General features: G+C 42.1%; 1 protein-coding gene across 2 annotated transcripts in view; it reads left to right on the top strand.

Moving 5' to 3' along the window:
• The window catches only part of LOC138283820 (chondroitin sulfate proteoglycan 4-like), a 349745-nt gene that overhangs the window by 96497 nt on the left and 226304 nt on the right, over positions 1 to 26944 (top strand). For both annotated transcript variants that reach the window (XM_069221947.1, XM_069221953.1), the window contains 4 exons: positions 2640 to 2803; positions 8993 to 12535; positions 14420 to 14890; positions 21843 to 22019. In XM_069221947.1, coding sequence (XP_069078048.1) covers positions 2640 to 2803; positions 8993 to 12535; positions 14420 to 14890; positions 21843 to 22019 — 4355 coding nt within the window. The remainder of the gene's footprint in view (positions 1 to 2639; positions 2804 to 8992; positions 12536 to 14419; positions 14891 to 21842; positions 22020 to 26944) is intronic.

Raw genomic sequence — 26944 nt, 5'->3', positions numbered from 1 at the left:
TTTTCGCTGGATCATAGCAAGGAAGCTGTTTATGTAATAAAGTAGCGTTCCTATTACACTGTCAGAGACGCAGAGCAGCTCATTCTTATTGTCTAGCTGAAATGAGCTGTCTCCTAATGAGAACACCAGGAAAGCAAACAAGTGACATTGTGTTCTAAAATGTGCAACCCTGAAACTAGCTGTACAGACTACAGGGCAACAGTGCCCATCATAAATGCACATACAGCACATTCATGCAGTTAAGTGTGGCAAAAGTTACTACAGAAAGGAGTTGTCAACTTAAAGAGCTAAATCTAAAATGGCACTTGCATGCAAGCCACGCAACAAGAAAAGATTGGTGCTACAGACTGACAGACTAACCACAAGGTCAGTGGTCTAGACAAACGTCTGATCACTTGATCACTGTCGGGATTGCTTGTTTTTTTCCATAGTTGATTAAGGTATTCCTCAAGCACTGTTCACACAATTGTGTAGTATTATGCTATCTATAGTTTTAGTTTTACCCTAGCTAAAGAACTGGGTGGTTAATCGATTGATTAACGACTGTATTGTGCATTACGGAATTCCGAGTCTCTAAACCCACATCATCTCCTGAGTAGGCCTTTTGCGGCTCATCCGTAACATTTAGAGTCAAGTACTAAAGGGGTGTACGTGGCGCTCTGTTTTCATGGCTTAAAGTAGGACAGCTCCAAAACACCAGAGATAAATGAACGCACTCCTCACAATTGAGGCATTTTAACTCCTTAGTGCCCTGAAGCCCTTGAACCACTTCTGGCAGTCCCAGAAAAATTAAAAGGGATATTCGGGTTTAGAACAAGATCAGATAAAATAGCAGAAAAGAGAAATTATGTTACAACTATTTACTGTAGTATACCGAGACTATTAAGGCCTCTTATAAAGTACTGTGTGCAGTTTTGAAGGAGTCATCTGGATGCTTTGCCTATTATCGTTATCTTATTGTCTCCCAACATATGTGCAACATCTGGCATGTTTTGTCTGATACTGGACCCTCCATAATGAGTGTTTGATGAGTTCAATGCCACCGTTCTCTTATTGTGTCCAATTCTGGAAGGATCACAATGGATATTGGAAGGAGGGAGAATAGAAAGTGACATGGTCAGTGGTGAATAAATGGATAATGAATGTACGTTTGTGAATAAATGGTGTTAAGATGTTACATGATTAATGTTGGGTGGGTGGTTAAGGAATGGATGCTATGTGTATAATGAATGGGGAATTAATAATTATTAAAAGGATGGTGAATGACTGCAGATTGATGAATGAATGATGTATAGTAAGTTGTTGATTGATGATAAATAAATGGTGAATGGATTTGGGATACTAAATGTATGATGAATTAGGAATGGTGACTTGATGGCTGATGGTAAGTGCACAGTGAATGATTTATGGATAAAATAATACTGAATGGATGGTTTGAGTGTTCTGGCTTTGTCAGTAGAAGGATGGATGGGTGAATGAATGGATGAAGAAATAACATGGGTATGTGATTTAATAGCTATAGCGTTAGACATGTAGAGGAGAGTGCAGACAGCACTGCAGCACAGGTTGTTGGTATTAATAAAGCAGGGAGGCTTGATGGCTATAGAGCAGAGAGGCAGAGACATCTTGAACTCTAGATGAGCGTAAGCCGTAAGGTGGGTCAGGTGATAAAGTGTGGGGTGGCAACAGAGATACAATCTGTACTGTAGAACTGTTCACAGAATCGGGACATTTATATAGTATTTAAGTAAAAGTGTATGCATTGTTTACTTTTAAGCTTCTAGCTGCCAAGGCAAGGCACATAGGGGGTGATTCTCACCCTGGCGGGCGGCAGAGGCCGCCCGCCAGAGTTCCCCCCTCCAAAATACCGCTCTGCGGTCGTGAGACCGCGGAGGGTATTCTGGCTTTTGCACTGGGCTGGCAGGGCGGCCACCAAAAGGCCGCCCGCCAGCCCAGTGCAACAGAGCCTTCCCACGAGGACGCCGGCTCAGAATTGAGCCGGCCGAGTGGGAAGGTGCGACGGGTGCAGTGGCACCCGTCGCGTATTTCAGTGTCTGCAAAGCACACTGAAATACAAAGTGGGGCCCTCTTACGGGGGCTCCTGCAGTGCCCATGCCCTTTGGCATGGGCACTGCAGGGGCCCCCAGGGGCCCCACGACAACCCATACCGCCATCCTGTTCCTGGCGGGAGAACCGCCAGGAACAGGATGGCGGTATGGGCTGTCAGAATCCCCATGGCGGCGCAGCGAGCTGCGCCGCCATGGAGGATTCTAAAGGGCAGCGGAAAACCGGCGGGAGACCGCCGGTTTTCCGCATCTGACCGCGGCAAAACCGCCGCGGTCAGAATGCCCTGCGGGGCACCGCCAGCCTGTTGGCGGTGCTCCCGCCAACCCTGGCCCTGGCGGTCCATGACCGCCGGGGTCAGAATGACCCCCATAGTCCTCGGACATCCGTGTTGCAGTGATGAAACATAGTTTTGCCCTCTTCTACAAAGACGTGTGATTTCCTTTTCCTGCTTGCTTTTGCCAAGGCTCTAAGAATGTTTTAGTTGCATAGTATTCATAAGCACATTCGTCAATCCTGTATGAAACATGTTTTTGTTTATTCTAGTCTTATCTATCTTTTTTGTAATATTACAGCATCTTTTTATGGTGAAAGCTATGTGGAGTTGAAGCTTGTGGAGTCGTCGTCAAAAACATTGCTGCAGCTGCGGTTCCGAACCAGCAAGCCCAGTGGATTAATATTTTTAGCAGCAGGTCAAGAAGAATACTGTCTAGTGGAGCTGCATTCGGGACATGTGCAGGTACTAACTTAAAGACAGAAGTGAGCATTATAAGGGTGCATTTGTAATACACCGGGTACAGTGCAGTATACATGTCATAGTGAAAGAAGCCGACAGATCAGCATTTGATCTTTTTACCTTTTTACTCTAAGCAGTAATTATACACAACAAGTTTTTTAGTTCCCAGACTCCAATCTAAGGTAGCCATGGGCGTCAGTAGCGTATGACGGAGCCATATAGTTTGTGCTGAACTTGCTTGTTGACGTGTGACATACATGTTTCTGGCCCTTAGGTATCAACTGAGCTCCTGCAATGCTCACAATGTTCTGCCTTAAAACTTGAGGCTACAGGATTTCCATGGATCCTGTTAATGTTAACCAGTGTGTAATTTTTGTGCATACAGTACATTTCTGCTTTGCATCTCTTCGTGGAACGCATGCGCACAATACATTTTGTGTCTGAGTTTCAGTGTTTTTAAATTTGTTGTCATGCTGAAGACAGCAGTCATCGAAGGTGTATCTTGTTGTTGCTTTGCCTTGAGTACCATCTTCAGTGTTGTTTTTTCATTCAGCAATATTTCTGTTTTACTACAGAAGTTAAATTGCAAGCCGCATAGGTGTAATGTAAGTACTTTGCTGGAATCTTATACTAATAGGTAATGTCACTGTGCGGTCATTAAGCACACAATGACCAGTGTTTTCATGCAGATTTCTGTGTGAAAGTTGTATGGCGCCATTCCGAGCCATTGCGAGGTCAACATTTCTCTTCATTCTATTACTGTTGATCAAATAAATACTATCAAACAAACACCACTGGTATTTATAGAGATACTAAATACACGCAGTGCTGCGAAGTCTAAAATTTTTGAGAACAAGCACTGTGTAAAAATAAGTTATTCTGATTATTATAATTCTTATGTACGTCTGTAGCCCCATTGACATTCTTCTTCTTACAATGTGATAAATTATTGATTTGTAACCTGATCATAATGACTGAGGTGTGGACCATTCTTTATTGTGCAAGCTACGTCCCAAACTTGTGTCTAATTTGTCTCTGAGGGGTTGCAGTGTCTACCCTGTGTGTTCTAATAGTGCTTTATATAACCATGTAATCATGCAGCGAGAAGATCGAATCTATATAAGGTGTGGGGGAGTTCATTGACACCCACTCGCCAGTGTAGCTGTGTTGCTCTTTGAATTCTAACATAGACTTAGAATTGACTACAAGAAAGGTCTCACTGTTCCACCAAAATGGGGAAGGGTAGTAATATGCCTTCAGAGCACAAATCGCCAATTTTGTCATTTCTAGCTGCTTTCCACTGCTGTATCTTATGTTGGGTCAGTGAGTTTGCTCCCACCATCACTCCTCATAGCAAGATCACTGGGGCATGGGAAACATCAGTATGCGGACATGTCAATGCTCTTGTCCGGCAAGGCAGTGGTGGGTAGGAGGGGCGGGTGAGTTGGCAGTGAAGAAGCATGCTTGGACTCAACCCTCCTCAATCTTCTTGCTGGTTAGGCCTGTCTCTCCCAAATGCCAGCTGGAATGCCACTTGTAGTTGTGTTGCCAAGTAATCTTTGCAAGAGTCTGGCACCCTCAGACCCTCTTGTCCGTCAGCAACCTTAATTTACTGAGCGACTCTTTGTCTGTGGTGGCCCAAATCAGTTGGCCCATGAAGGGGAGGTTGGCGAAATAGTACAGGAGTTGTGGAAGCATTACTATTTTAGACAGTGCTATGCGTCCCACCACCGATAGAGGCAACTTGGTCCAGATGGATACCTGAGTGCACAGAGATCTTACAGCTCAATGCAGGTTACCATCCAACATATCCTGCGCTCCATTGAAAATATTGATTCCTAAATATTTAGAGGTGGGGGACTTCCATCTAAGTGATTTCCCCCACCCCCAGGTTAATTTGGAGTTGGGGGCTGGGATTTGCGCAGAGGGAAGACACATGATTTCATATAGTTGACTGTCAGTCACAAGATGTCTTTGAAGCGGCTGAAAATCTCATCAATCTGTATCATACTGGAGCAGACATCTTGTTGTCTGCATATACGGAGACAGTATGTACCTTTCCATTTATTCAACCCATAGCTCATCAACCAGTTCCCTCAGTTTGGCCACAAGAGGCTCTAGGGCCAAAGTAAAAAGGATGGGAGACGGCAGGCCACCTGGTCTGGTTCCCCAGGATATATTGCACACCTCCAAGATGTGTCTCCGTGTTCTCAATCTTGTCGTGGGTTCAGAGTAAAGCTATTTGGTCCAGCCTACCAGATCAGGACCCAGATCATACTGGCTCAGAGCAGAATAAATGTCGTCCTATTGCATGGTATGAAGGCCTGCTCTATATCTCTACCTAGACAGACAGAATGGGGCCAAGAGATGGGGCACTGCTCCATAATTTGATACAATCATCTCAGGTTCAAGGACCTGTTTCTGTGGGGTGGGGGGGGGACTAATTTTGGTCATTATGAACTAGAACAGGAACATTCTTTGTGCTAGCAGTTTACTTAGTATTTTATAATCATTATTTAATATTGACAGTGGCTTTTAGGAAGACATCACATAAGGGTCTCTCCCAGGTTTCAAAATGGAGGTGCCCAATGCTTCTTGGTAGAAGTAGGGAGACTACCAGCCAATCTGGTTGAGTTATATAGTGTTTGCAATTTTAGGGCCAGGACGGTGGTGTATATGTCTTTGGGTAATCCATCAGAGACTAGCATCTTTCCCAGTAAACACAGGGTCTGCTTTATTCTCTGCTCAGTGAATTGCACCGCCAAGGCTCTCCTCTGTTCCTGAGCAATCTCAGGGAGAGGAGTACCTGTAATTAATTCCGCTACTCTGGATGGGGCAGACGATTGGGTTGGGGATTATAGTTGTGTGTAATATGTTTTAAAGGCTGTATTAATATCCTATTGGGTGTAGATCTGTAGGCCTCCACAATTTACAACAGATGTGAGTGGGGGATCCAGCAGGGGTGGTTTGATAAGCTTAGCTAGTAATTTGCCCACCCTTTTAACTTAGTGTATTTTCATGGTCAAGACACCAATTACACTCTAGGAGGTCCGCATTGGTTATCCGCCCTGCAGCCAGCTCATCTCCCATAGAGGGATCCATGCTATGTGCAATTTCCAACGTATGGAGCTGACTCAGCCTTCTGGACTCCATCTCCAGTGTCTTCCGCTCACAAATTGTGGAGTGGATACAAGCACACTCGCACCCCCCATGAGAACTACTTAAACACTTCACACTCTGGGAGGACCAAAGAGGTTGTGACTGTATTATGATGGAAATACTACAGTATCTCCTGACAAATTTTGTCCTGAAACACCTGATCTTCAAGCAACATTGACTGGAGTTTCCAGGTAGGAACTGGTGAGGGTATGATTCCCCATTGCTGTCCCACCACTAAAGGGCACTTGTCAGATAGTGTTTTCCCAAGGCAGTCCGTTAGTTAGATGGTCTTTTGGAGAATAGTCAAACCTATTACTCAATCTAAGCGAACACACAATTTGTGCATTGAGGAATAATTAGAATTTTCCCAAGCTCCAGCATTTGTAATGCACCAGGAGTCAAGTAGGTACCAATACCCCAGCCAAGCTCTGAGGGCTTTTGCATTGTCTACTTTGTGTCCCCGGTAGAGGCAGGTGTGAGCGATATAACGCTATATCCAGCGCACAGTTGAAATCGTTCCCCAGCATCCATAGGTCATCTTCCCAGTCTGCTCATATTCTCTTTAGGTCATCTAAAGAATGGGCCTGATCTATATTGGGGAAGTACAGGCTTTCAAGGAACGGTAGTTGACCATTTAGGTGGTCCCGGAGAAAGACGTAACACCCATCGGCATCTGCACGAGAATCTTTGACTGCGAGTGGCATACCAGGGATCATCTAAATCACTGTACCTCTAGCATATGCTAAGAATGTTGTGTAATAGAATTGACTTTTCAATTTATTTTCAACTTTTACGCCATTAGTCTCATTAAGATAAAACTCCTGGAGGAACACTATGTTGATATGTCGCTGCTTCAGCTGAGTGTCGACTTTATATCCCTTGGTTGCATTCCCCACCCCTTTTATATTTCATGTAGTGAAAAGATTTCTACCTACTGCACCCATCCTAGGTAGAGCCTGTCAGTAGGTCAGTATCAGCTCTTCTGCCCTGGCGGCAAAGGATAAGCATAGGTCCCAGTCCATACTAGCATCTGTATCAGCAGCACTAACCTCTAAGGTACCAGAACTGTAGGGCCCTCTCCCTTGTCTCAGGGCTGCTGCAGTGTGAATGGCTGACCTCATACCTTCTCTGACTTGATCATGAGAGGGTGCTGTGTTTAGCCATCCCCCTGCTGGTGATGTGTTGATGGCACCATCTAGGCTTGACCAGGACCCGTACTTTTCTAGCCTTGTTTGGACATGCATCTGGGGCTTTCTGGTACTAATCAATCCAGGCCCACGCTTCCTCAGTTTCAGTAACAAAAATGTAATCTGGTATGTTATAATTTTCAGCCTGGCCAGAAACATCAATGAATGTCCACTGTGACAGGGCCCACATTAGCGGGAGGCCTCTAGTGTCACATATCAGTCTTATTAGTTCAGGATCTTGGCCATGTTGAGTCAGGACAATGATCCGGGAGCAGCCGCAGCTCAAGCACCTTGTGGGTTTCTTCAAACACAAACCAAGTAGATAGGCCCATTGGTGAGAGGGAGGTTTGCAGCCAGTGCTTAATGTATTTTGTGGGGTTCTTGCCTTCTGTATGTTCAGGGAGGCCAACTATGCAAATGTTACCGTATCTGGAATGGCCCTCCACACCCTCAGCATGGTTCTCTAGAATATGAATTCTTTCGGTAATTGCTTGAAGTTGTTCAGTTAGGGGCTTCACTTGTGGAGCCAGGGTGATTAGACCTGTTTAGTTGACATGGACCATGTCTCTGAGCTTGTGATGGTGGTCACGGAGTAGAGTGAGGTCAGTGGCCACCGCATCTATTTTGGATTCAAGTATAATCAAGCGCCCTTGATCATTTTTTAAATACGGCAAATTTATCTTTATCAGTGCCTGTTACACAAATTATTTGGGTTCTAGTGGAGAGGAACCATTGAGGGGACCAGATGTGTATCAATAAACCTGGCCCGTGCGCTGGCATCCTTATTTACCTGCTCTTTCCCTTTGTGGTCTGTGGAACTACAGTGGTGATTCCCAGCTGTCACTTTGTGCACTCTATCCAGTCAGTCAAGGTCAGCCTGCCAGATGCCCAAAGTATGTACACTGCTCACCCAGCATGGTATCCAGGCTGGCACCAGCACCTGCAGGTATGAGTTCCGAGATCCAGAAGGGTCATATGGTGCTCAGTTCCTATCCCAGGATATATTTGCCTCCACGGCTCAGGAAGGCTGGGACCTTGAGGTTAGTGCTGCTTAATGGCCGTGCCTCTGAGCTAAGGAGCTTTCCAGTTTCTTTTGCCCATGGAGACAATGGGGGGGGGTGCAGCAGTCAGACACACCTTGCTACAGCCATGCTGGGCAGTCCAACAAGGTGGAGTAGTCCCCACGAGGACTCGAGCTCTTGCGACGTGCCACCTTGAGTCCTCAAAACAATTGCTATAGCTGCCCTGGCAAGGAGTAGATTGTGGCGGGAGGGGGGGCGTGATAAATGCGGATGAGGTTATGACAGTAGACGGTGGGCATTGACGCATTGCTGAGGGGGTAAGCATTAAAAGGAATTGGGAATATGGGACTCAGGATGGTGCAATACAGAATAGAGGAGGTAGTTGTGCAGCGAAAGTGAGCTGCAGAGGTAAGTAGTAGATCGAAGGTAGGGCGGTCACTGGAGAAAGAAGAGTCGAAAGGGGGCCAGTTATGACGTGGAAGCTGGGTACAGAGTTGGCAGTAGTGAGGTAACGTGGGCAATGGGCTAAGAGTTGAGAGTTTGCTAAGGGGCCAAGTGGAGAGTAGGCAGCAGGGAGGAAAATGTGTAGCTGGGGGCCACAATAAGGGTCTTAAAAAAAAAAACATCATAGCTTAAATAGTATATTTTGTGAGTATACACACATACATAATATTGGCCACCTCATATCTGTACTGGAGAAATCTTTCTTTTAAACTGTATGGTTTCTTTCGATGAGCATATGTTCAGGTAAAGAGCTTTCTTTATCAAAAATATGCAAGCCATTCTGAATTATATATCCCTAATGGAAACCCTATCTTTTTCAGGTGAAACTAAATTTTGGAGGAGGTGAAAAAGTGCTGCGCTCTGAGAAGAAAAAATGGTTAAATGATCTGGCTTGGCATATGCTGGAAATCGATCATGACAACAATGAAGTTGCGCTCAAAGTAGATTCCCAGCAGAGGATAAGTGCAAAGATGCCAGGAAAACTCCATACATTTAACTTTCAGCATGGACTGTATGTCGGTGGGAAAGGTACCTTGGATGTTCCGTATCTGAAAGGAGTGCTGTACAACTTCAGAGGGTGCATTGAAGATGTTGTATTTAATGAGCATGACATTCTGACATCCTTGAGACCCTACCCTGGATTTAAAAATGTTCATGAAGTGTCTCTGGGATGTAGTGATGAATTTTTCGCAGATGAACTTAAATCAATAAGTTTTTTCAGTTCCAAGTCCTATATCTCCTTCCCTTTTTCGAACTCAAAAGAAGAACAGCGCTTTCAGTTTTCGCTGCAGACAACAGCGGAGCGAGGTCTACTTCTTTACAGTTCTGGAGAAGCCGGGGACTTCATTGCTTTGGGAATTGAGAACAGTCTGATCAAGGCTCACGTTGGAAAAAGTGGAACAAAAACTCAGCTTTCTTCCCTTAGGTCTGTCAGTGACAGTAAGTGGCACGCGGTCAAACTCAAATTTACTCTAAAACAACTTGAGCTTACAGTAGATGAGGAAACCGTGATAAGCACTCTTGCATCACATAGCAAGCCAATACTTCTCAAAGGACCTCTCTTTGTAGGTGGAGTGGATGACCGCTCACGCACAGAAATTATTAAGTTGGACCTTGGCAAATTTGGCAGGAGTGGCTCCTTTAAGGGCTGTTTGAAGGATCTGAGAGCTAATTCAGAAAAGAAAGGGTTAAGGAATGTCTTAGTCACAAAGGATATTTCACCTGGTTGCAGAATAGAAACAGCAGCAAGTACCACAATGATAAGTACAACAGAAATGCCCGTTGTTAAAACAGTAGCTCCTACATCTAGCACCCAAAGTCCAACAACAAAACAAAAGGCCAAAATGAATTTCATAGTTATGGATAATCTGGTTGTACCAGAAGGTGGGCGGGCAACATTAGAATCTAAACACATTAAAGTAAATCTGGAATTTAAACAGTTAGGCATTCGTCAGTCACAAGTTATCTTTAAAGTACTAGAGCAACCAAGGCAAGGGCAGTTAAAGCTTGATATTGGGCCAGACCAGGAGAAGAACACCTTCACCATGTTAGACCTGTGGCGTGGGAAAGTTCTGTATGTGCATGATGGTTCGGAATCCCGTTATGATCAATTCACATTTACTATTGTTACAAGTAGTAGCAAGCCAATGCCTGTGTACTTGCAAGGGAGCGAGCAGTTTTTTTTCAAGATCACAATTTCTCCAGCAAATGATCCTCCTGAGCTCACCCTCCCTGATGGAAACCTTTTTGTTCTAGTGGAAAACTCTAAGAAGCGCCTCTCCTCTGAGCTGATAAAAGTTGTTGATGTGGATACAGACCCCTTAAGCCTCAGTTTTTCAGTGCTTGGCAATCTCAATGACGATGCTGGATATTTAGAAAATTCCAGGAAGCCCAATAATCCAATTAAAAGCTTCTCCAATTCAGATTTAGAAGAAGGAAACATTTTTTATGTCCACAATGGAATCAGGAACTCAAGGCTTGTGCTCAGGGCTAGTGATGGCGAGCTGGTCAGTAACACAGTGGTGGTGCGCATCATGGCTATGCCCCTAGATTATACAGTGGTTAATAACACAGGCCTGGAAGTGCTCCAAGGGGATTCTGTTTTGATCACACTAACTAATTTAGCTGTGCAAACTAATGCAGTCAACCAGGAGGTGGAGATTCGATACGACATTACAGAAGCACCACAGTATGGTCAGATACAAAGACAACACTCGGATAGTGAGTGGAAGCAAGCACAAACATTCTCTCAACGGTCCCTGGAACGCAAGCGTGTTCGATACATCGGTACATTCAAAGAATTGCAGGCGCAAAACGCAACAGATGAGTTTAAATTCAAGATCAGCATAGGCAGCAAGAACAGTGAAGAGCTTTTGTTTCCAATATCAGTCAAATGGGTAAATTATCAGCTTGTAAAAAATGTGCCTCTGGACATGGAAAAAATAAAAAGGAAGCCCCTTACCAGTGATAATCTTTTTGCTGTGGCAGAGGGAGTAAATGTACCTGAGTCTGAGCTCTTTTATAGGTTGTTATCTGTCCCCCAGAAAGCAAACCTCTATCTTGGGGATATAGTTCTTAAACAAAATTCTACTTTCAGTCAAAAAAACCTCACGGATCACAAGACTGAATATGAGCTGTTGGAGAAACCCCATGAGGATTCTGAAGATTCTTTCCAGTTTTTAATTTTTACAAAATACGCTGAATCAAAGTCCCATATTTTCAAAGTAATGCTGAAGGCTGATCCAAACACTGTCATTATCACCAACAATGGCTTGTTTACAATGGAAGGAGAAGGAAAACTAATAACACAAAATGAGCTCTTTTTTCAGACTCTAAACAATACGCAGTTTTATTACAAAGTTAAAAAGAGTCCCCAGCATGGCAAGCTAAAGCTTATCAATTTCTCTGATTCAGTGACCAGTAATGATAACATAACTGCTTTCACCAACCAGGATCTCATTAGCCAACATGTTATGTATGTCCACGATGACTCTGAGACCGTGCGCGACGAGTTCCATGCTGTGGCCTCCACTGAGGCCAAAGACACTTTAGGAAGCAACCTAGACCATGAAGTTATATCTGCAGAATTCATATTCAATATTTCCATTGAGCTCAAGAATGATGAAAAGCCCGTACGTGTGGTCGATAAAGTATTTCATGTTGTGAAAAATGGAAGGAGATTGTTGACCACGGAGGACCTTTGCTACCACGATTCAGACTCTGACTTCGAAGATGGACAGCTGTTGTACACTCGACGGGGCATCTCCAATGGGGATTTAGTTCTAGTAAATAATACTGCACATAAACTTTTCCAATTCAGTCAGAGTGATCTACAACAGAAGAAAGTCGTGTTTATTCACAGTGGCGCTGACTTTGGGCGCTTCGTTCTGTTTGTGACAGATGGCAAACATTACACATCTGCTCTTCTAGAAGTCAGCGCTGCTGATCCTTATGTCAGAGTTGTAAACAACACAGGCCTGTTAGTACAGAAAGGGAAGCAAAGGAGTCTCTCAACAGCCAACTTTAGTGTCATCACAAATCAAGATATTGCAAGTGATAGTGAGATTGTGTATGATGTACATATGCCTCCGAAATATGGAATACTGTTTGTAAGAGGTGTACCAGTGGATTCATTTACTCATCAAGATTTAAAAGCTGGAGATGTTGTTTATATGCATGATGACAGCAACCACCTTGTTGACAAGATTGACATCACAATCAGGGTTAAAGCTGTACAGATCGAAGCTGGAGTTAAGGTGCGCATGTACCTGGAAAGCCATCAGCGCCCGCCAAGAGTTTTACATAACAGTAGTCTTCTAGTAGAAGAAGGAAAGCCAGTGAAAATTGACAAGGAACGTCTTCTGGTAAGACCTTATCTACAATGTTTAACTAGGTTGTTTAAGGGTTCAAGTACTAATCGCTTGTTTGACTTGTGAGTTTACAGAATGGATGCTACCTTTTCCCATTTGAGTTAGCATCTGATCAGTGCCCACACTATTCTTGTATATAGATGAAGCTTTTTGGAATAAAATACTGGGTACACCTTATGCTATGTTAAATCGTATTTGTAATAGCTGATGCCTGCCATAAGTATTGTTGCAAATCCCTGACACTTTCAGATTTATAATGGGGCACTTAATTGAATGTGTACACATGAATTTAGGGACACGTTCATTTTCTTTTATGTAGCCTCTTTCATTCAGTGGTAAAAAGGAACAAGCTATGGGCTATAACTGAAAGCTTATAACTTAAATTCCGAGTGTTGATCGTAATTGTATTGACTAACTTGACAATGATCAGATTGCTTCGCTTTGGTGTTATGTTCTATATGTATGCGGTTTTGATTTTGGGTGTTCCCTTATTTAAAGGTCTAACACATGACATATTTCTGCTGCAGTACTATGGACTTACTTTTATTTTTCTGTGTTGTGAAATGTGCTGAATGTTAGTAACCTCTGCATTCAATGTGTCCTATGAAAAGTTTGTGTCTAAAGCATTAGAATTTCACAAATGCCTCAGTTGCTTCATTTCCTTCTTAACAAGTTGTGCCAAATCTATTATGCACCCCAAGTATTCTTTGCTGTCTCTCAAAGAAAAGGTAAAAAAACAGAACCTTTAGAAAGTTGTTCTGTATAAGCTGCCTGATCCAGGCATTTGTTTACCTGACAGATTATGTTATGCTATTCAGACCCTAATAGTTTCCATGTAGATAGATATAGCCCACCAAAAGTTGTCCTGAGCACTGCTGCCAACCCTATGCTCAAGCATTGGAAATGTAATCACATCAACCTGGCATTAAAGCCCCTCCGTTGCCTTCCTGTTTCGGTTCACATTAAATTCAGATCCTTTTGTATGATGTAAAAGGTTGTCAACCATGCCCATCAGACTGCCTCACAGAGAAATTCTCCATATTTGGAGGCCTTTACACAGCTCACCACTTGTCCACAACAAAGGTAGAAATTCAGAAGGCGTGAAAAGCAAACACCTGTAAAAGAGCCTTCTTTGCCCGTGCACTATCACTATGGTGTGAGCAACCTGCGCATCTCAGATTGACGCTTTCTGAAAGATCTAAAAATCTTGCCACCAACTGACTGACTCTTCAGTCTAATCAGTCTTGAGTCAAGTCTCAAGGTACAGAAGAGTCCAAGAAATGATAGGCAAGACTATGGCTTTGACCTAAGCAAGTCGATTGTACTAGTCATATATATTGTCTCTTGTTTTTTCAGAGACGTCATCACTGATGTCATACGTAACATCCATAACTAGCTGCGTATAGTTATCATTGTGGTCCTGCAGGCAACTTATGAGCACACCTTACACTGGAGAACGAGCACCTCTAATGCCTATCTGTCAGAATAGGTGTAGCTCAATGAACATTGACACAGTTACAGAAAATATTTGAAAAGATAAGATGCTTGTTACATACAGAGGCACGATGGTCTAAGGTGATTCATGAAGATCAGATATTTTTACACATCTCAAATTCCTAACCATGCTTGTGCGGAGGCCAGTTGTGCTTTAATGTTCTGTACTATCTATGTCTTAATAAAAATAGAGATGTATACCTTGGCTTCTTTAAAAATGATCACTTGAAAAAAATGCAGATCATGGCTTTTCGTTGTTATGAGCTTAATGCAATAAAATGTAAAAGGGTGTTCTCAAGTGTGTTTTTGGTCTCTAAACTATGCAGTAATATATTACCAAAATGACCCTTTAATAATACAAGTTGTTTCTTTTGACAATTTAAGGTTGTTCATGAGGACAGTTCTCCACTGGAAATGGTGTACTCATTGATTTCGCCTCCAAAATATGGATCCATCTGCATGCTCCTGTCAGCGGATGGGTATTTCAGTACCGAGCAACAGTCTGTCTCCAGCTTCTCACAGCAGGATATCAATAATGGCAATCTACATTATGTACAGACTGCTCCCGGACAGCTGCAAGATGGTTTTACTCTGGATGTTACTAACGGTGTGCGTGTGGTCAATGGCATTGAGATATTGGTAGACATCATTCCCAAACTGATCCCACTGGAAGTCCAGAATTTTACTGTGATCGAAGGAGGTGCCAAAGCACTGACAGAAGATTACCTCAAAATCACCAATAAGCATTTTGCAGGCCCCAATTCTAACTTCATATTACTGAAGGAGCCAATAAATGGACATATTGAAAATACACGATTTCCAGGAAAAAAGCTGTATTTGTTTTCCAGCCAAGAGGTAACAATCGTACAAATATCTAGATGTTTTCTGTTGAAAAACACTATTCCATGAGTCTAGTCCAGTCAAATAATGTTGTATAATTTCCAGGCATTTCACCTTGCTGTTTCACGTTTGCCTATTCTTTGAATGTAGAGAAATTGTTTTTATCTTATGATTATTTTCCTTATGGAAATATAACTATTTTACAGCTAATGCATGAATTACCATAACGTATTGTGTAACATTACACCTTGCTACTTACAGTGCTTGAATAGCCGCCATAGTCATAGAGTAGTGGTTGCTCCCAATGGCTTGCTATTTGTTACCTCTGGCACCACCTTGCCACTCATAGGTTATCAAGAAAACAGAGTGAAAGAAAAGTAAAAGGGGCTTGGTGAGCCCTGTATACTTTCAGCCCATGCTTAATTTGTAAATAAAAACGTGCCAAAGCTCTCCTCTTAAACACGCGGCTTCTGCATTTAAATGTGCGAACACGGAATACTGAGGAGGCATTAACCTGACGCCATCTCAGGCCTCTTCAATCCATTTAAAGCCACCCTCTGCCCCTTCTGATCACTCTTGCAGCTTTCTGCTTTCCCCGCCCCCCCCCCCCCTTGTGATGCTTTTTCATTTTTCCCCTCCACCGTCTTTCCCAGGTGTCTTTTGCTCGCAGTAAATGCTTGAGGCAGAAAAATCAGTGCCGGCCCTCAAAAATAAGTGCCGCTGCCCCACACAGGAAACGACCAGCTCAAATTAAGCATTGGTTTCAGCTTCTTGAGGTTGCTGAACAGGAGGCCTCTGAGCAGTCCGTGTTTGTGCAAGTGGATCAAAACTGTGATAGTATTGTGGTCCAGTGCTTGATCTCACTTCCTATACCTCTGGCAGAGTGAAGCGGGTGACTGCTTTATAGTTACTCTGGTGCTCAATTTTTCAAAACTGGATCTCTATTTTCACATAGTATTGAGTCAAATTAAATTATCTATTTCTTCCTTAATTAGCAATCTCAATGCCCCTGTGCTCTTACTTTCTTTTTTGCAGTTCACTGTTGTCTTAAGATATTTTTGTATGAGAAGCGAAGGTGAACTGCTGTCATAATCCTATTTCTTTACTTTCTATTCTGCCACATCATTTATTTTCTGTCCTGAATCAACTCCTTATCCTGTTAAATATCTTTACCTCTAAAATTAACAAGAACTTTTATATGTTCTCGAAACTTTATAACTCATGAGCTTTCTTATTTGAATTTCTTTATTTTACCCTTTATTTGAGTTTGAATTCCTTATTTTCATTTGGCTAATCCCACAGCTACGCCTTCAGTAACTATCCTTGATGCTCATGTTTAATTTATTCATTGTTCATTTCTTCTGATTTCTTTACTCACACCATTTTGCTACCAGTTTCAAATAAAATACTCTTGATCCCTCTCCTTCCATTTTTTTTTTGTAATTTTCGTTACAACTGTATTCAATGTGTTGGATCTCTCCATTCTTCCCTCTACTCTCTCATCCAAAGGTATCTCTTTGTATACACTGTGATTGTTTTCCTTCTGAGTTTGTAATTGGACTCGTGGAGTGTCCTGGTTCATTCTTTTATAATCGTATTGTTGTGATAAGCTATTTTTTATGTCTACAGACTAATGTGCTATATTTCCCTTCTTTTACCATTTCATACTAAGCATTGTCATTTGTTTGTTAGTGGGGGTAGAAATGATCACTTAATTTATCGCATTATAGTAAATCTAAATATTTATATGTGTACTTTTTTATTTACAATTTTACATCATCACATACTAGTTGTGTCCATCATGCTTATTTGTATATAGGAAAACCTATGTAAATAATAACAAATATTACCAATTCCTTTTAGAAGCAACATTAGCACGACCACTGCTCCGCCATGGTAATAGAGACCCACTATATTTGTTATCATTCACTAAGTGACGTACCTTTAAAGTTATTTTTTCATTACATTTTATTTCATTGTTCTCGGGGGAGGGGGGGGGGCGATTGGGTTGTCAGACATAGAGCTGGTGCCCTGAAAACTGTCGCGTCCCCTCAATGACGCACCGTTTTGCAACCTCTCATTTTCTAACCGCTCTGTAACCATGCTGGAGTCCATCCCTTCCTTTGTGCTCTGAATGGCTGTTATTGACGGTGGGGCATGGTGCGAAATTGCTACACAAAGCAAGACTTTTATAAATAAATCGTGATTCCTCACCACTACACACTGTGCTTTGCATTCGCCTCTTAAGATCAGGCTCCAGCTTCATTACTGGGTCCCCCCTGACCCCCCTGACCTCCCCACCATAGAACAGCTAACTGAGGCACCTGGACAATTATTTTTTCAGATGAAGAGAAAAACGTTTTGACTGCTTGACACAGTGTAAGGGTTACTATTTACTTATTAGTGAGACACGCAGATAGGCAGGAAGCCAAGTGCCAAATGAATGCTCCTTGTGAATCTTTCACTGGCTCTGTCACCTCACTACCTGTATCAGAGAAAATGAGCATTATTCCTCCATTTGTGTCATGAATGACCCTGCAAAAACTCGGTTTCTTTTCATTTATATGGTGGTTGCTGCCACCGGTATGGCCGAAACACACACAGCTCACCAGTGCAAAGCATGCAGGTGCAAATTTGTGTATGTGAGAATTTTGGATTGTGAGGCTTATGTATCGGAGGTGTTGTTCAGGTGCTCTAGAGCATGTTGCGATGTATGTGTGTGCAGTAATGACGGGTGAGCTTTTTGTATGTTGGTGATGTCAGAACCTAAGATCTGTTCTAATAGTTGGGTAATGAGCAGCTGTGCAGCAAATGCAGAAAGGGCTTAATGCACATTAGCATACTCACCATCTGTTCCATTTTGTTCTTCTGTTGTTTTTCCCATGGCCCCAATTACAACAGAGTGGTTCATCTGTTTCAGCTGGTCCCTATAATCCATAGGATTGAAGAAGACAAGGTGACTCCTGTGAATGGACACAGTCATATTCTTCAGCACTTTCTAAAATGGTAGTGGCACGACGTTTCATTTTGGAGCAGGGAGCATGTTTCAGTCTTTTAGAGTCCCACAATTCAGGACTTTTATACCAAGGTAGATCTTGGAGCTAAGACTTTGTCTAGGGTAGTTTGTGCAAAATGTTCTCTCGAAGAAGGATGGTCTTATTCTTTGCTAAGGAAGCACTTAGGGCAAAGCTGATGTGGTCCCGAGCTTACATCATTGGGAGTAACATTGCTTCAATTGTAACCTGACATGAAGATTGTTGGGCCAGGAATGTTCCTTGTATGGTAAACTGGGATGTTTCCCTGCTGTTAATCTTGCATGTGTGAAGAGGCCCAGGTGTCTCACTGGTAATGTGAGGTTCAAAAGTTGTCCTGTGACCTGGAGTGCAGAACTAATGTCCATGCCCTGAGCGTATGAAATTAAGCTGCAGTGGCTCCTTTTGGTGTTTTGTGAATTGTAATGTGACCAGGCCTTTTTCTCTGTGTCAGAGTTCAGCCACCCTGCTTTGGGCCTATTAGCCCCTCTCTGCCTTGTGCGCCCACAAACAGGATCCTACTTGTGGTCTGAGAAAAGAAGGAGGTATTGGCAAACATTTGACATGGGGACTGTGGCTGAATTCAGTGTCTACCATTACCTTGAGAATGTTAATATGGGTGCTGAGACTGCAGGATTTGTGGGGCACTAGATTATGGGCTTTGTTAGGGTCAATGATCCACAGATGAGGATTTCTTACTTTCTGGTGTTCAGACGGTGTCTAGTTAACCAGGCAAGGATTACAGTGAAGTGTAGAATACTTATAATCTGACTAAGGTTCTAGTTACAGCAGTTTTTAAATGTAATGTAGTAGGTTAGGCCAAAGCATGCAAGGATATATGGTAGAGGTTTGTGGCAGATATTGAAAAGAATTCGAGCAATTAGGGAGCCCTGTGATATGCCATGTTTGAGTGATCAGTGATACATGCTAAAAGATGTCAAGATAATCCATAGAGGATAGTCCGTCTAAGGCTTTGTCTTGTCTCCTGATCTCATGGAGAAGTTCAAGCACGAAGGAGTAATATGTACCATGTCAGACATTGATAAGAGGCTCAGAAGTACAGTGGTGACTAATGAATAGTTGTCATCATACCACTTAAGGTAGTCTCATGTTGCTGTGAAAGAGGGTTCTGTCCCACAACATAAGTATATCTATCTTGGTATCGTTTAGAAGTTCATGGTTCTGAATGTAGTTGTTGAGTTGGGTGAATTTGTCTCTTATGATCAGTTTGCACAGCAATGGGTAATTGTCAAGTTTGTTACAATTAAGCAATGATTTGTTAAAGACTGGCTTTATATAGGAAATCATCAATTGTCTGAGTATGTTTCCTCTAAGAAGGGAGTGGTCAGATTGGTTTGTAGTGTGAAAGAGATCATGGGAGATGCGTTACATGCAAATGACTGTTTGGTGTCAACTGATAATCCTGACTGGTTGCTGGAGGAATATAGGTCTTGAAAGTAAATGCTTGAAAAATTGGAAAAGGAAATCAGTACAGAGGCTGAAGAAAGGGCATGGGTGAGATGAAAGGGGAAAGTGCTGAGCTGGGAGATGCCCAGGCTTGCCAGTGTTTCAACAAGTTGAGATTTAAGATTGGCCACGTTTGTGACAGCAGTCAGCCAACTTATAGCAGAATTATTGTAACAGAAAGGATTCAGTTGTGCATTCCTCAAGGTTGTGGAATTCAGAAAAGCTGTCATGTGGCATAGTTTATTTTTTGTCTCATTCTTGACGGAAGCTCTATATACCCTTTGTGGAGCTCTGTTCTTTCATCTATATTCTAGCATTCAAATATTAAATTTGAGAGAAGATAGTTGTTTTCTAAACCATTCAGCCCTTGGTGGTGGAGGCAACTTTCCTTTGGTTAGAGTGGGATTAAGGAGAAGAGTACATCTATGATCCGCTGTTTCAGGAGGGGTGGTGTGGGAAGACCTGCCAAAATCATCCTAAGGTCTCTGAGGGTCAGGCTTCTCCGATGAGTAACTTGTGAGCTACTGGTAGCTCTCCAACTACCTGCACGTGGTATGCATCCCAGCGTACTATTGGAACCTTTTGCTAGCTTGAAATCATGTATGTATGCCACAATTGTCTATCCAAGACAATGATGTTTTGAGAAAAATATCTGAATTTCCAATAACATACTTAAAACGGATTTTTGAGTGATAAATCATGTGTAGAGACTATTACTAATATTACTACTTTTATGCCCTGGGAAATGTGTTGTGGCAGGCATAAAATACCTACCTAGAAGCATTTCAAACACATAAAACCTTTTTTACATGACTACTAGAAGCGCTGCCTGATGCACTGAAGTGATCACTGCTGGAAATGTTGCACATGATGGCCACTAATGTCATTTTGTCTGATTGGGTCATTATTACAACACTAATAATAACAGTTGCTTAGATGATTTTAATTAAACATAAGCTCCTTTTTTTACGTAAAAGGTTGGAGACCCAGTGTAGATACAAGTGTGCATATTATATACCTAGATAACCATTGGGGCTCCTTATAGTTTTGGTAAATGATCACACCAGTTAAAAATCAATTTATAAAATTATAATCATGTTCACCTTTAATGTTCATATTTAATAATGGATTTGACTCTTAACTACCTGCAGTCAAAGATTTCACTAGAAGGAGCTTGGGAATCATTTCAAGAACCGTACATTAATAAATTACTTTTTTTTTAAACTAAGAAAGGAATTTGAGAATAACCTATGATTACATTATCATAAAAGACCAACTTTGCAATCAAAAGTGTGGAAAATACATGTTCTGTGTTTATTGTGCTAGGCCCAGCTATAGTTAAAATAACAGCTCTGTGTTTTTCTTCCCTGCGCAAGAATTAGCAAGGTCTTTATTCTTGATTTTGTCTGGATCCCCAACAGACATCTTAGAACAGGCACTTCAAGAATTCTGAGGTTTTGTTCTCATGTTCTCGAAAGCTAAATGAGGCTTTAATGTTCAGTGCATGTATAGCTTTCATTACCTTTGAAATTGAGCACAATGTTCATAAAACAAAGGCCATAAAAACTTAAGAAATTCAAGATTCCAGCTGGGCTTTTGGTAGTGCTACTTTTGGAAGCCCAGGGAAAACAATAGTTGTATAAATGATTTCGTGACCACGATCCTCCTTAAAATAAACAAGTTGTGATAAAATGTAGTCTCATATCTCTAAACAAAGTAGGCATGCAAGTTCTGGAGTGTTTTTTCTCTTGTCTATTCCACACCGAGGTACTTATTCATACAGCTTTTGTCAGAAGCGAGAAATCTACTTCTGCACGTGTTTCATCCTCCGCTTTGAGTAAATGTCTGCCTTTTTGGGATCTCCCAGAAATACCAAATAGTGCTTATGAATATCAAAGCAAGCAGTAGCTATCTCTGAGTCATTCTGCTAACCATACACACCATTACACATTGTCTGCCACTCCATTGTAGCTGGAACCTTCATTAGAACATCAAACATGTTTGTCTTCTATCTCTAAAAAGAAAACATGTGTACTTGGGAGCAAGAATATCTCTAAAACATGCTAACTTAATCCTGCCATTTCCACAGTTAATGGTAGGTGCACCAATTGTAGAATCTGTTATGAATGTCCATGAATGATCCCAAATGTACAGCTTTGTAGGTGTTTTCCACTTCCCTAATGCTCTACCCCTCACGTACTTCCCTTTCCAATGAAACACCAACATTTCAACCCCTAAACTTGCTACAATGGGAAATCCTACAATTTTTATGTCTTTTCAACGTGCGGTTTAAGATCAGGAAAATAATTACATCCTACTTTTCTGAAAATGGATTTGGGATTTGCACCTCTAACCACAGGCCCTTAGAAACTCTTGTGAGTGAGGCCTTGAATATTTTCTTGCACCTCATTATTTTAGGTCATTTGGTAATGATTTTCTTTGCTTCTTTGTCTTGTTTTCTTCGACAGGTTGAAAAGGAATTTATTTTTTATGTGCATGATGGCACGGAAACGCTGTGGGATAACTTTACTGTTGTGGCAAATAACACTGACCATGGGAAACCGAGTGTGCCAGAAACGCTTTATGTGACAGTCACACCAGTAAATGATGAACCACCAGTGATACTTATGAACACTGTTTTCAGGGTAAGTTCTGTGGAACTACATCCACTGCTGAATAATGATCATTATTGTGAGTACATTGCAAGCCTTTCTTTGCACTGCTAATTCCCTGGTGCTGTTTAGGATATGTTCATTTTGAGAGGCAATCACACCATTGTATACACATCGTCCTCAAATTGAACACAGCAATGGCTTAGTTTGAGTTGTAGCATTTATTTATTTCAGGAACAAGCACACGTCCTCAACCTCTGTCCTGATCCTGGTATCTCCTGATCTTGACAACTGTCTCAACTAAATATAACATTCTACACATTCTACAGTCTACTTATGATATCATGTCACATTCCATTCTAAATTCAAAAGAAGGGAAGAAAGTACAATAATACCAATTATTACATATAGGTTAACCTGACAAACTCCAATCAAAATAAAAATCTACTCTAACACTACACATTGAAAAAACAACATATTTAATGTGGTACAAGCAGTGAGTTTTACTTGTATTCAGTCTGTGTGAAATAAATAAAAGTCAGCACTGACACCCTGTATTTATGATGCAAGATAAGATAGTAAAATGCAAGCATAATGGCCAATTATGCCTGAATCTCAGTGACGTACATGTAAGGGTTGTGCTTGATGTTAGTCATAGCTACGTGTAGTCTTTGCAAAATCATTAGGTGACTTTTTAGAGAATTTCTTTCAACAGTATTTGAAAGATAAATAATTTCATTTTAAAAGGTGTTATAGTGTTATTGGTCAGTCTTTACAGATATGGTGCTTTAATCGTGTTCTGTGTGCCCCCTTGTATCTGCATGAGTGAGCTGGGGAAGACAATATGTGATGTCCGCTTGTGGAATATTCACTCTACCCTCATTTCACCCTGGTACTTTTGGCCCACGCATTCAAGTCATGGGGGCTGAGCAAGACTCACTGGCTCCTAGTGAGGCAGATATTTTCACCTATATCCGTGAATTGATTCCTTGAATTAAAGTCTGCCTTTCTTGGAATAATCTGCTAATACGTCTATTGTGTTGTGTTCTGTTCTGTTCTGTTCTGTTCTACTCTGTTCTATTCTATTCTAAGGCCATAGGAACTAGGAGCCCACCGACATTGAAGTTCAATTCTGGCTCATTTTATAACTTGCATCCAGTAGGCCACGATCAGTCGCTATTGCTGGACTCAAAGGAGGAAATCAGGACTTCTCTCCATTTCTTCTTCTTATTTGCTGCTCTGCTCCAAGTGACTTATCTTCTGTGATATAATCGATGTCATCCCACGAAGGATCTGTTGCCATACTGAACATGCTTCACCAGAATCTGTGAAATAATTGTAATTATTTTAATGATTTTGGCTATAATATTGAATACTTATTGATATTATTATGGCCTCTATTGACAACACATGTTTCTGTTGATCCTTGCAGTGTATTGTTCAGGCCTGAGACCTTCTCCAGCTGCCCACAGAGCCTCCTTGGTTGTGCTACACCTAGTGTTGAGTGCTTATGACACAAAGCTGCTGGTGACAGCCTCTAGATACCCTGCGTGGGCACTGGGAACTTCAGCACATGTCCTTTTACAACACCAGTGACAATTATCCATGGGCACAGGGCACAGATGTCACTATTGCCCTCTAACCAGTACTCCTGTCCAACAAAGCCTCAGGCCATGGCTTCAGTCCATGTCTTTCCATATCCGAGAACAGGGCTATGCCTTGTGCTAAGTCACACAGTCCCCAGAAATGTGTAAGGCTTGGCATTTATCCATGTGCCACTGACTATAGCTGCAGGTGATGGTCTTTTGCCATCCCAGCATAGTTACTTTATCCCAGGAGCCCAGTGAACATGGCTAAATAAGCATTGGATGTCATTGTAATTGTCAATAAGATTCCTGCAAATGTGTCAGGAATTTAACGTATAGATAACGTAGCTTGAAGATGCTCATTTCTTTTTATATCAATGGCAACCTCAGAATACTGATTGATGAAAAAAGTTACACCTCTATGGAAACATTTTGACATGTAATTATATGTAACACAAATTTAACTTTGCTGCAGGCATACTCGACTACTGTGGTAAATACATAGGATTTAAAAGCCTTGCTAAAGTACATGGTCCAGAAAAATATCTGTGGGACATGAGTTAAATACTCTTGAAGTGTGAACTGTTGTGCACCAATTTATTGTATTGGCAAGACTAAATGGAACCTCATACATCAAACAGTGTGTGTGCTCCAGAGCAACAGACACACGTGTATTTGGATAAAGAAAGTGTCTGAATAAAAGGTGGCATAAACACTACACATTTTCAAGACTTATTAGAGAAAACACATATGCAACCAGAAGTAAGGGCAATTGGGTAGCAATAGTTGTATGACACAATATCTGTTTGTCAAGAATACCGTCCTGCGCATGCATTGACTTTTCAGTACCGACTTTAATCATGCTGCCAAGGTAAGCATGGATAGGAAAGAATACATTTATTCTTAGCCCCACTTCTACCTAGCTTTACAAATTGCTGATAGCTGATATTGTGGAGTTAGTTTAGCTGCAGGTTGATATTTAATCTTTAGTACGACGGCTGAACACCATAGCAACTGTCCACTGACGTAATTACACCTCTAGAGTGCCAAAAGACATTCAATCTTATCCAGGCATGTAATCTGCAACTCTGGTTACACTGCATTTTAACCTCTTCAATTCATCAATTGTAAATTTTCTTGACTACGACAATCTTCCGTCTTTTGCTCTTGATCTTCAGACACAGCCAGACTAACTTATGTCACCATTAACTGTGAAGCTCACTAACTAATGGTTAATATCACACTCGCCTCTTTCAAAGTGCTCTTTCCCACAGTCTAAGGGAAAAAGAACAGATGATGGACGGAATTCTGAACAATGCAAATATTCGCCCCCAGTCACAAAGATCTAGGCTTAATCCATTGTTTTTTTTTGCCCACCACGACACCCCAGTTTGGACCCCACCATATCCAAATCAGTCTTGACCCTGTTCCCCATGGGAACAGTCCAGCCTGAACTGCCAAGCCAGGTCCTACCTGGACCAGAAACAAGCTTCCTGGGACCGGTTTCAGGGTATCACCCTTCATCAGCGAAGCTACTTGGATCCAGCACGTACCCACGTCTCAGCATACCCTTTCCACTTAGTGTGACAGAAGCAAAAATAACAGATGAGGAACGGAATGCTGAACAATGCAAACACTCACCCCCAGTCACAAAGATCTCGGTTTAATTAATCGTTTTTTTGCCCACTACAGCACCCCAGTTTGGACCCAGCCATTCGCCAAATCAGTCTGGACCCTGTTCCCCATGGGAACAGTTCAGCCCGAACTGCAATGCCAGGACGTCCCTGGACTGGAAATAAGCATCTTAGGACTGGTTTCAGGGTATCACTTCTCCTCAGCCAGGCTAGCTTGACTCCAGTGGCATGGGGAGCATGGGACCCATGTCTGGCCATACCCGTCCCACTTAGGGTAACAGTTGCAAAAAAGAACAAGTGATGGACGCAATGCTGAACAATGTCAAACATTCACCCCCAACACAGAGATCTAGCCCTAAATCTATTGTTTTTTCATTTCCCCATGCCATTCCAGTTTGGACCCAGCCATATGCAAATCAGTCTTGACCCTATTCCCCATGGGAACAGTCCAGCCTGAACTGCCAGGCCAGGTCTTCCCTGGACTGGAAACAATCATACTGGGGCTGGTTTCAGGGTATCACCCCTCCTCAGGGAGGCTAGCGTGACTCCAGTGGCACGGGGAGCACAGGACCCACGTCTGGGCATACCCTTCCCACTTAGGGCAACAATTGCAAAAAGAACAAGTGATGGATGGAAAAAAGGGATACTGCAAAGCATTGGGGGGGCAACCCTCCCTCTGACCCCCATGGAGAAGTGGTATGGCTTGATGTGCTGTGGCTGAAGTGGCTGTTCTCAGAGCAAGGGACTGCCCTCAAATACATAAGAAAATATTGGGTGGATGTTGGACTTGTTATCATTCCATAACTGATATATTGTGACCGCATATGTTGTGCCAAATTGTAATAGCTGCATAAATTTCCATGAAATGTGCTTCATTGTTGCTTTCCGGTGGTCGCAACTGCAGAAGGTTGGGGTATGTATGTGTTTTGGTTGTCTGATGGTTGTATCGTTTACATAACTACAAACGAAATAAAAAGATTTTTTTTAAAAATGGCTACATCATGGCTATTGAGCTGCTTCACAAATGTAAACTCTGACCAACAAGTTTTATAGCCTGTCAATGTAATGGAATAATTAGTAATAGTATATAATGTCACATCCTGCACAGTCTTCCGCAGCTCCTCAACTAACTCGGCAGGCGTCATTTTGCAGGACCATTTCCTCTCAGACCTATCACTTACACCATTTGCCATGTAGTTGCATGCCAGTGGCTCCTTGTGATGTTTATGAATGAATGGCCACTTAAAATCCTCGCTTCTCTAAATGGCACTCAGGCCACTGTATATTTTGTGTAACAATTGCGAGGACATCTCACCCTACTCCAATGGCAACCTAAACAAACCAAATCTCTCTTCTGCCCTATCAACATGAGTGAGCTCATCCATAACACTAAAGTTTGAAAACAATTCTTCATCGACATAGGGCCGATATGACCATGCCTTAACCACATTCTTCATCACCTATGCCAGAACCAAATCCTTCTTCATTCCATCCTCCCAGTCACATTTTTCACTTGATCTTTACTGTTCAGGTAGATAAGGATGAGACGTCAAGGCCTAGCGGAAATGTGGTGGTGAATGGTTGAGTATTGATACCTTACAACACAATTATCACAGGTGCAGTAAGGATGATTGCCATGCCAGACCTGATAGTTGTTGGAAATGTGCAGCACTATGTCAGTATCTCAATTGTACAGATACAGTAGTAAACAGCAACGAACCACAATACACAGCAAAAT

The sequence above is a fragment of the Pleurodeles waltl genome, chromosome 1_1 (assembly GCF_031143425.1).
Source record: "Pleurodeles waltl isolate 20211129_DDA chromosome 1_1, aPleWal1.hap1.20221129, whole genome shotgun sequence".
Taxonomy (NCBI): Eukaryota; Metazoa; Chordata; class Amphibia; order Caudata; family Salamandridae; genus Pleurodeles; species Pleurodeles waltl.
The sequence above is the reverse complement of the archived record's forward strand: the minus strand, read 5'-3'. Positions and strand labels throughout refer to the sequence as shown.